Source organism: Podarcis bocagei, assembly GCF_964188305.1.
Source record: "Podarcis bocagei genome assembly, chromosome: 7".
NCBI lineage: Eukaryota > Metazoa > Chordata > Lepidosauria > Squamata > Lacertidae > Podarcis > Podarcis bocagei.
Genome location: NC_138132.1, coordinates 74,090,835 through 74,102,304, shown reverse-complemented (window position 1 = coordinate 74,102,304; position 11,470 = coordinate 74,090,835). Strand labels below are relative to the sequence as shown.

The following is an 11,470-nucleotide window of genomic DNA, read 5'->3' as shown; positions in this document are numbered from 1 at the left end:
GACCAAGACCACCCCCAGAAACATTATGCATACATCACAGAAGGGGTGTAACTTAAGACCACCCCTCAGATACATCCCACCTACATCACAGAAATTTAAATGTTGTTTTTCTCCTGTCACAGTTTATCTCCTGTCTGGCAAGTTACTTGATTGGATTTCTTGGGGAGCCTGGCCATTCTTTTGTAGTGGTAAAATACTTATTTCCTGGGCCAGGTCACAGGCTCACACCTTATTCAAACAGACATATCCTTGAGACAGGATTTGTGAGGAAAGAGACAATGGGGAGGCTTTTCCAGGTTAACCTTGCAGAGAAAGGATTTGGTCAGTTTAGGAGTCAAAATGGTTCCAGGTTGGCTTTCCTGTGCTGATCTATGTATGTGCAGTTATGAACATTACCATATATCTAAGACCATAAAATTCCTATCACACTTTGGCTTTTAGACAGCAGACACTCTTACTAGGGAGGAAATCCTACCAACAGGAGTGGGACTTCTTGGAGCACATGCCTTTAAAAGCTGCACTCTTAAAATACTCCCTATTAGTAAAGTTGCAATCCTATACACATTTAAGGGCAAGCCCCTACTCAGCACTGGATTTATTTATGGTGGTGTGGGCAATCCCCCCCTCCCAGGTGCTGAGCCGAGGGGGAGCATCAACATAATAAATAATAATAAAACCAGTAGTTATACTGGTACCTACTGAGAAGGCTCATTAAAAAAAACAACAACTGCACCTAGTTCCTACCAGAGAGCAATGGCAAACTAAACTGTCAGATTGTGCCAAAATGGCAAAACTGACTGGAAAGCTCAGGAACCAAGAAGACAAAAACTTCCAGAAAGAATGAGAAAAATTTATAATTTATTTAGGAGACTGCTGTAAGCAGTTGAAAACATTAGCAGGATTTTAATCTCACTTGTAATGTAACAAATACTATGAATAATATAAATATAATATATATATAAAATATATAGATATAAAATATAATTATAATATGCAGTTGAAAACGCCAACATTAAGACCTGCAGAGATGGAGGGAAGTCTTGAGATTCAGAGAAATCTCTGTATATGGAAATGTATTTGGTTTTGTTATAAATTTATATTTGTAAAATCAAATAAAAATGATTTTTTAAACAAACAAACAAACAAACAACTGCACCAGAAGGAATTATTCTGAAAATAAGAAATAATTAGTGGGCATGCCAAATATTGCCCTTGCTCAGGGTGCCATATTACCAAAGTCTGCCCACCCGTCTTTGAACTCAATGTAGGAAAAATATTACCGTATTTTTTGGACTATTGGACGCACCGGTCCATAGGACGCACCTAGATTTGGGGGGGGAAATAAAGGCAAAAAAAATTTATCCCCCCCCCGCCAGGCGCGGGGCTGGGGCGGGGAAGCCCGAGCTTCCCCCTCCCCCAGAACGGGACCCAGAGCCATGCCGAAGCTGCGCGCAGCTTTGGCATCGCTCTGGGAGCTTGCGGGGCTGGGGGAGGAGGAAGCCTTCCGCCAGCCTCCAAACCATGTCGGGAGACAGCGGGATGGCGCGCTGCGCCTCTCCCGCTGTCCCCCGAGTTTGCGGGGCTGGGCCAGCCTTCTAACCAAGTCGGGGGACAGCGGGAAGGGCGCGCTGCGCCCCTGCCGCTGTCTCCCGAGTTTGTGGGGCTGGCGACGGGGAGGAGCAGGCTTCTCCCCCCGCCAGCCTTCTAACCAAGTCGGGGGACAGCGGGAAGGGTGCGCTGCGCCTCTCCCGCTGTCCCCCGAGCTTGTGGGGCTGGCGGTGGGGCTCTCCTGAAGCCTGCCATCCCGCTATTCCCCGACCTGATCTGGAGGTTGTGGGGATGGTGGGGGGGGGGGGAGAAGCAGGCTTGCTTCTCCCACCCCCAGCCTCCAGATCAGGTCGTGGAATAGCGGGATGGCGGAGCGCTGCCATCCCGCTATTCCCCGACCTGATCTGGAGGTTGTGGGGATGGTGGGGGGGAGAAGCAGGCTTGCTTCTCCCACCCCCAGCCTCCAGATCAGGTCGTGGAATAGCGGGATGGCGGAGCGCTGCCATCCCGCTATTCCCCGACCTGATCTGGAGGTTGTGGGGATGGTGGGGGGGAGAAGCAGGCTTGCTTCTCCCCCCGCCAGCCTCCAGATCAGGTCGGGGAATAGCGGGGTGGCGGTTCTGCGCCTCCCCGCTGTCCCCAGCTTTTGGGTGCAGGCTGCTGCCCGCAAGCCTTGCGAGCCCGCGGGACAGCTTGGGATAGCTTCCTGAAGCCTGGAGAGCGAGAGGGGTCAGTGCGCACGGACCCCTCTCGCTCTCCAGGCTTCAGCAAAAGCCTGCATTCGCACCATAGGACGCACACACATTTCCCCTTCATTTTTGGAGGGGAAAAAGTGCGTCCTATAGTGCGAAAAATATGGTACTTCCAAGGACAAGGGGAGTAAGGATTGCTGCACTCTTACCCATTGGGTAGTGTTATGAGAAAAAAACCTGCTCCTTTTCCCTTATGGGGTACCCAAGAGCCCATATAGAGTCCTTTTGTAGGTTCTCTATCAGTAGGAGAAAATAACAGACCAACCAGTGAATATTGAGAAGCAAAGCAGCTAGTAAGCCTGATTTTTTTAAACTGTTGCAACAGGGTCCTCGCTAACCACAAGCAGGAAAGAGGAGGAACCCAAAACAAAGGTGTGCCCGCCCTCATATAGACTTGCCCACCCTCAAACTCCAGACCACCCCCAGAAACATCATACATACACCACAGGGGGTGGTCTAAAACAGAATCCTGAGTGTTTTATCTCCTGTCTGGCAGGTTACCTGATTGCATTATCTGGGTTTTGGCCACTCTTTTGTTATTATAACTACTTAATTCCTGAATCCAGGTCACAGTTCACAGGCTCACCCTATTCACACTTTAAATGTGCCCTTGAGGAAGGATTTGTGAGCACAGAGACAATGGTTTTTTTCCCATTTCCTTTGATCTTGCAGAGACATATTTGAGGTCATTTTGGGAGAGAGAAAATGGTTTCAGGACTTTACTGTGATTTTCAGACATGTGGTTTACATATTTGTATGTGTTTGCTTGGCACATTTATGAACATCTATTTTATATATATAAGACCTTAAAATTCTTATAACAGTAGATTGTTTATTTCTGTCATTTATTTATTTGGGAAATGTAGATGCACACACACATGCCCTTCCCCAATGCATATGCAATCCCTAAAGCACCTTAAAACAGCAATTAAAACAATCCCAGAAAAGAAATCAATTAAAACAACCCCAGAAAAGAAATCAAACACCTTAAGATTAGAAACAGTCTTGTCAGATACAAACAACGTTCGGATTTTGTGTAACAGGAAAGTTTTAACCAATCTGTTGTAAGAGGATGTCAGATGGATTTCATGCGTAAGGCGGAAAAGATGCATGCATGTAACAAAGTGATGAATGAGAGGTCACTCTAAAGAGGAAATGTATCTCCCCCCCCCATAGGGCAGATCTGCATAAAATTAGCACTAGCTAATTTATATGTATAGATGCAAATTTAGAAAACAGGATGGAATTTAAGACTGCAAGGAACAGTATCTCACCATAGTGTTAGAAGACCATGCCCTGCTCATCTGTGTTAATTCATTGCTGACAGGCAACTTTGAAGTCTGCCTTCCTTGAACCCCTTTACTCTTTTATTTCTTCAGCCGGACAAACCTTCAAATAGAGGAATGTCCTACATAAAGTAAGACCCATGCCTATCTTAATCATGTCTCAGTCCCAGGCAGGACAGTAGACCTTAGCTGGAGGACAGGTCAGTATGCAATGAGATAAAGGTATCCTGGATCGAAGCAATTTACCTTTAAAGCCCTTTTCACTAATGCAGTGGGGCTTATGCGAAGTACAGTGGTACCCCGGGTTACATACGCTTCAGGTTACAGACGCTTCAGGTTACAGACTCCACAAACCCAGAAATAGTACCTCGGGTTAAGAACTTTGCTTCAGGATGAGAACAGAAATTGTGCTCCGGCGGCAGCAGGAGGCCCCATTAGCTAAAGTGGTGCTTCAGGTTAAGAACAGTTTCAGGTTAAGAACGGACCTCCGGAACGAATTAAGATCTTAACCCGAGGTACCACTGTACACCTTTATCAGCTTGTGCATTAAAAGAGCAGTAAATTCAATATTCATTGGGTAAACTTCAAAACAAAAATCAATTTTCTGCAACATTTTTACATACCCCCACACTGGCAAGAATTTGACTGCCCCAGGTAGAAACTCAGGCCCCAGTCTAGCTACCAAAGAAAATTAAGAACTTTGATTAATTTATGTCATTCTTTTCATGTGAGGCAGGGAAATCAGAGGACCGTGGACTACGGAAGCTTACACCATAAAACCAGTTTTTAAGGGGCCACAAGTCTCTGGTTTTTGCTGCACAGAAATTGTTAGAGGTTTTGTTTGTGTAATGTGTTGCTTATGAAGATTGTGACCCTCCAGAGCAAGGCATTATGCACATTTACGACAGTCTCACGTCCCCTTAAATACCAGGGGACGACAAAGTTATACAAACTTTGTTGAGAATAAGTCCCACTGAACTCAGAAGGACCTACTTCTGAATAAAAATGCAAAAGGTCAGGTCATAGCAGAATCTGCTCATCTTTTAATGTTTCTCATGAAATACTAGATTTATTTATTTTTAATGCAAAGAAGCAATATGTCATTAGATGGGTTTATTTTAAACCCTTTATTTTAAAAGATTTTTAAAAAGGAAAGGTGCTGTGCTCATAAATCACCAAGGCCCAGTGTATCTGTTTAAAAACACCACATATGCTTAGAAATAAGTTGAGGTGCTGTATCTGTTATAGATATTTTGGAAAGTTGTTAGACACCTCTTAAGATACGGTAATGAATTTTGCACAATGGCTCCAAAGATCAAGGAGCAGGTAAGAGCATCTGCTGTCCATGCACAAGGTCCCAGGTTCAATCCCCAGCATTGACAGACAAGATGGGGAGAAATCCCTGTCTGAAACCCTGGAGAGCTGCTGCCAGTCAGTGCAGACAACACTGAACTACACTGACCAATCATCTGATTCAGTATAAGGCAGCTTCCTACGTACTGAACTGTCAGTGGGCAGAGCCTCACACTGCACTAGCCTTTTGCTCAGTTGAAAACCAAGGCAACAATTAAAAAATTAATTGCCAGGCACAGGTTCTTCATACACAAACGCACAAATGACTTCTGCAGACTGGGTTATAATCCATGCACCTTAAAACGCAACGAAGAAAATCTCTGTATCGCCTCAACAAATCACAAATCCAACTGGGTTGATTATGAGGGTTTGGAAAGAACTAATTTTGGATCCCGCGGGACGCGGGTGGCGCTGTGGGTAAAACCTGTGCCTAGGACTTGCTGATCGTATGGTCGGCGGTTCGAATCCCCGCGGTGGGGTGAGCTCCTGTCGTTCGGTCCCAGCTCCTGCCCACCTAGCAGTTCGAAAGCACCCCTAAGTGCAAGTAGATAAATAGGGACCGCTTTATAGTGGGAAGGTAAACAGTGTTTCCGTGTGCTGCGCTGGTGCTGGCTCACCAGCTGCAGCTTCGTCACACTGGCCACGTGACCCGGAAGTGTCTTCAGACAGCACCGGCTCACAGCCTCTAGAGCGAGATGAGCACGCAACCCTAGAGTCGGACACGACTGGCCTGTACGGGCAGGGGTACCTTTACCTTTTTTAATTTTGGATCACAGATTGAGACAGAATATATATATATATTTAGTATAAATATTCCTGTTTTAATACTAGCACAACTCCACAAGCCAGCAACAGCCCCCTGCTTCAGGTACATCTCACAATGCGCGAAAATATCCCTTCGGGTTCCTTTCCACCTCCCCGGGCGGCAAGAAGGCCTTCTAGTCCTCTTCTCTTGGCTAAAGAGGCTAAGGACTTGAACGTCTTTGGCTCGTAGATCGCCAGGTCGGCCAGCGTTTTCCGGTTCAGTTCCACTTGGCACTGAAATATGGAAAAAAAGAAGAGAAGGGAAACTTAAGAGGCAACTCAACCTTTCTGGAAGTGGATAAAGTACGGCAGGAAGCTGTTGATACGGGTTTATACCACAGTTCCTCCAAGGAGCTCAAGTTGACAATACATGTGTCAAGGATCTGTTTGCAGGGGAGGGGGGGAGAGACAGGAACGTACAGAGAGCCTCCTCCTTTGTTGAGCAGCTGTACTTTGCCAGGGTCTGGGGAGTTTGCAGGAGACACGGAAGACGAGAGAAAGGGGAGCCAAAAATTTGCTACCAGGGAAGGGAATGTGCAGCTTCCGTCGCATAATAATAATAATAATAATAATAATAATAATAATAATAATAATTTATTATTTACACCCCACCCATCTGGCTGAGTTTCCCCAGCCACTCTGGGTGGCGCCCAATCAAGTGTTAAAAACGGTACAGTGTTAAATATTAACAACTTCCCTAAACAGGGCTGCCTTCAGATGTCTTTTAAAGATAGGATAGCTGCTTATTTCCTTCACATCTGAAGGGTGTTCCACAGCGTGGGCGCCACTACCGAGAAGGCCCTCTGCCTGGTTCCCTGTAACCTCACTTCTCGCAATGAGGGAACTGCCAGAAGGCCCTCGGCGCTGGATCTCAGTGTCCGGGCTGAACGATGGGGGTGGAGACGCTCCTTCAGGTATACAGAACCGAGGCCGTTTAGGGCTTTAAAGGTCAGCACCAACACTTTGAATTGTGCTCGGAAACGTACTGGGAGCCAATGCAGATCTCTCAGAACCGTAAGATCTTCCACGTAAGGAAAAAAGGCGGAGAGGGGGTTTTCCCTGTTTTCTATGCTGGAGGGGAAATAGGAAGAAGGCACTTCCGGATTCTGCTAGCGATTGAGGCAGACATGCTTTTGAAATTTCTGCACTGTACATAAGTTTTGCATTCAATAAAACCTGAAAAGACAGGCTGTTATCTTCGCAAGCATCCACACTCCCTTCTGACAACATGGTTCTTTCCCTCTTACCCTCAACAACACCCCAGTGAGGTAGGCTGTGAACGGTGACTGGCTCAAGGTCGACCAGAGAGCATTATGGCCGTGTGGAGGTTTGAACCCTGGTCTCCTGGGTCCTAGGCCAATGCCCCAGGCATTATCCATCACTCAGCCTAGCTGGAACCCGGTGTGAGCAGCAGAAAGAGCCTGAGGCAATGGTACAACATCTACTTTGTTGGAACAAGGTCCCGGCAAGCATTTTCCAGGTAAGGAAGGAAGAGGCTCCCTGTCTGAAACCCTGGAGAGGTGCTGCCAGTCCGTGTAGACATTACTTAGATGGGCCTATGATCTGACTCAATATAAGGCAGCTTCCTATGTTTCCCAAAGTGTGGGAAACTAAAAAGCAAATTTTATTTTATTTTATTAAAAAAGGTTGTGGGGAAAGGAGAGGGAAACACACAGAACTTGCAGATAGCAAATTAAACGCAGCCTGTTATGGCCCAATAGGTGCCTAGCAACTCATGCATTTTTGCACAACACCATTTTCATTTTTGCAGCTCCGGCTTGCTGTTTATCAAGCCCAGGGGTCAGCAAACTTTTTCAGTAGGGGGCCGGTCCACTGTCCCTCAGACCTTGGGGGGGGGGGGCTGGAGGAAAAAATGAACGAATTCCTACGCCCCACAAATAACCCAGAGGTGCATTTTAAATAAAAGCACACATTCTACTCATGTAAAAGCACGCTGATTCCCAGACCGTCTGCGGGCCGGATTTAGAAGGCGATTGGGCCAGATCCAGCCCCCGAGCCTTAGTTTGCCTACCCATGATCAAGCCCTTTGCTCAACTGTCATTTGTGGCTTTTGGGCTCATCAAGGGAGGTGGTGGTGGTCCAAAAGGGCTATTACAGAAGCAGGCTGTATGCTAAGGAAGGGGTGAGGTAAAGCCACTTACCTGGGAGAGACCGCCACGGAAAACGTGGTACTTCACACCATGCTCAAGTGATGCTGCTTCGATCCTGGTTTGCCAAAGCTGAAAGCAGAAACGGGAGCGTTCAGAGATACGTTTACTAAGGCAGCCATGTTTCTCTGGACTGATCTAATGCGGATGTGGGGGGACTTTTTCCAGCCAGATGGGTCGCATACCCTTCTGGAAAACCGCCCAGGGACCACATGCCAGTGGTGGGCGGGGCCAGAGCCAAAAGGGGGCGGGGCATCAAATGTAATTTTTACTTCCATGTGGCAGGCTACATATACCCCTCCATCCATCCAATCAAACAAGAAACATTATCAGGGTTTAAGGACACATCCCAGTTGGCCAAAAGCACTCAAGGGGGGGTAAAAAGTAGGACCACTGAGGGGCGTGTTCTGGGGAAAGGGGGTGTGGCTTGGGACGCGTTCCGAGGGCCAGATAGAGGTACAGAGGGCCACATTTGGCACCCAGGGCTGTCCAGTCTTTTAAAAACACCTTCAATTAAGTAAAAAAGAAACATGTTCCGTCAAAGTATATATTTTGCATTTCTTTCAATAAATGCAATTATTATTCACTGAATTTATACACTGCCCTATACCCAGAGGTCTCAGGGCAGTTCACAGAAAAGATCAACATAAAAACCCACAATATATAATCAAAATAAAAACAACAACCCAATAACACCCCCCCCCAAAAGGAGCCACATTTTAACAGGATGTCAATCAGATCAACCAAAGGTCTGGTTAAAAAGGAACATCTTTGCCTGGCACCTAAAAGTGTATAATGAAGGCGCCAGGTGAACTTCCCTGGGGAGAGCATTCCACCACAGAGAAGGCCCGTTTTTGTGTTGCCCCCCCCCCCCCCGACCTCTCAAGGAGGCTGCTACTGATTTGGACTGGTAGGTGAGAAGGCCAGGAGGCCGACAGTAGGTGGCGCCAGAGCCAAGGGCAGGCACAGACGGAGATGAGAATGGGGGGAGCCAACTCTTTCTGGTTTCATCTCCAGCCGCCCTGCTGAAATCTACAAAGGCAACACTGAAATGGTGGTGGATGAGACACAGGCCCATCTAGCCCAACAGTTGCCATTAATTTGATTCTCAATTGATTTTAGAATGTATTTTAATTAATTGTGATTTTATGTAAACTGTGCTATTTTTATTGTTGTTAGCCGCTCTGAGCCCAGCTTTGGCTGGGGAGGGCGGGATATATAGTGGTACCTCGGGTTAAGTACTTAATTCGTTCTGGAGGTCCGTTCTTAACCTGAAGCTGTTCTTAACCTGAAGCACCGCTTTATCTAATGGGGCCTGCTGCTGCTGTGCCGCCGGAGCACGATATCTGTTCTCATCCTGAGATAAAGTTCTTAACCTGAGGTACTATTTCTGGGTTAGCGGAGTCGGTAACCTGAAGCATATGTAACCTAAAGTGTATGTAACCTGAGGTACCACTGTAAAAAAAAAAATTATTATTATTATTATTATCCTCTGGGTGGGTGGTGAGTAAGGAGGCAGGCAGGCAGGGGCTGCTGGAAGGCAAACCGAGACTGGTGGGGCAGCCCCACAAGCTGCTCTAATGGACCAGCCTCCAATGAAGGACTGTGCTATAGTTTCTCACCCATGGAGAGAGAGAATGAACACAGCAAGCAAACCACCCCTTAATCGGGCCTGCGCAAATTTCGCCGTGTTACGGGAACGCGCAAACCTTACAAACAGAGCAGCATTTCTAGCCGCCATCTTTACCATTCTCATGTCGCTCTTTTTCCGCTGTCTGGCCTTCGTGGCGTACATGAAAGCCCTCTGGACGGCGCGGACGGCCAAGCTGTAGCAACGGTTCTTCCGCCCACGGAAATGCTGGAAAGGCAAAACACACAACACACTAAAAACAAAATACCCAAATGGTCTTCCGTTAAGGGAAAAAGGTTATCTCCTCTCACCTTGCACTTCCCCGTTGCAGAACCCTGAATATTCTGCAATTCCCAGAGCTTACAATTTCCACCCCGCTTAACAAATTACCGTACATCCCAAGGATTCTTTGGGGGAAATAAGGAGCTCTGGGTGTCATGGCCGTTGCAGGACACCAAATGTTTTGACATATCCTAATAGGAGAGGCGGTTCTGGTTGCCCTCTTAGGATTCGCCTGCAGAATATTGTGGAGGGGGGGCATTTTTCAACTTCCTTTTGGGGAAAGAAAACCATAGGGTTGCAGCCAATGCTAGTAGACCCACTGATAGGAAGGAACCTAAATCATGTCTGTCTATTAGCTGGTTTTAGTATTTAAATGGTCTTCTACATTGCTTTGGGTGACTTTTTGAGCAAGTTGACTAATAAATATAAAGCATAGTATTATTAACTACAGTGGGTCTTCTTTGAGTAAGGACTAGAATTGGATACCGCCCATGTTTTATTATTTTTTTAAAGAAAAAATGTCAAATTCTATGTCATCACAAACTGGATTAAAATAAATTACCTCCACCCAAAAGCTGCCTTGGAAAAGGCATTTTTAGCATGTGTTGCTAATCTCCTACATCCTTTTTTTGAGCATCTCAGTTCTTTTCAATAGAGAAGGGACTGGTGGAAGAAATATTTAGGACTCAAGAAAAATGACAACACCATGCAATGAGTGAAATAAATAGGCAAAAACACTGAAGAATTAAAAAAAAGATATTACTGTACAATGTCCTATATTATCTGGTGCTTCTTGCAAAGTGAACTAAGCCTCCAATGCTAATGCTAATAATAATAATTGAAAAATGCAATAATAATAAAGCAATAATAATAAAGTTTGTTGTTTTGTTGTTGTTGTTGTTGTTGTTATTAAAACAGTCCTGCGAGGACGGCTCGGCTGAGAGGCAGTCACCGGCCCAAGGTCACCCCCCAGGGATCTTCCGACACTCCCGTTAATTTCGATGGGTCTACTCGGAGCAGCGCCTACTCGAACCAGGAAGCTGGCCTACCCACGGCAGAAGCTAGAAAATGAATGGATTCACGTGGGCAGCGAGGAAACAGGCTGCAAAACGGCAAAGGAGCTGGGGAGGGCAATAGGGTGGGCGTTAGGGGGAGGGGGGAGCAGGGCACCGATCCACAGTTCTTACCCGTGCATGCTTCAGCACCTCCTGCTTCCGCCAAAAGCGATCGGTCAAACGGGCCCGGACCCAAAGGCTGGCCGTTAGTAAAACCATCCCAGCCCGCTTTCCCCCACCGTCTCCTCCTCCTCGGATTTGCAAAGGAGAAGAAGCGAGGGCGGAAGCCACGTGGTGCAAACTGCAAGGCTTCCCTTCCGGGCTTGCAAACAGCGGCGATTTGCAACGCTGTGCAAAGGGAGAGTCGAAGAGGCTGAAGGCAAGCGCGCGCCCCTTGCCTTCCGCTTCTCGCTTCTCTTTGGGACGCCCTGTTATGGGGTGAGGGGTATGGCGCGGGTCTCCATCGAAATCAAAAGAACAGAAAACAAGACGCACCCTACCTTTGGAGCACCAAAGAGCGCCCCCCAAATATAGGAACGGTAGTTTTGTTAAGGGTGCTGGGAACTGTAGCTCGCTGAAGCTGCTGTTCTCT

General features: G+C 46.8%; 1 protein-coding gene across 1 annotated transcript; it reads right to left on the bottom strand.

The window, feature by feature from the left end:
- Nucleotides 1-5,739: 5,739 nt before the first annotated feature.
- On the bottom strand, nt 5,740-11,231 carry MRPL20 (mitochondrial ribosomal protein L20). Its single transcript, XM_081201759.1, has 4 exons — nt 11,011-11,231; nt 9,659-9,769; nt 7,906-7,983; nt 5,740-5,977 (listed from the first exon to the last, which is right to left on the bottom strand). Exons 1-4 carry the CDS (start codon nt 11,095-11,097, stop codon nt 5,804-5,806), a joined length of 450 nt encoding a protein of 149 aa, XP_081057885.1. The 5' UTR covers nt 11,098-11,231; the 3' UTR covers nt 5,740-5,803.
- Between the last annotated feature and the right edge of the window lie 239 nt (nt 11,232-11,470).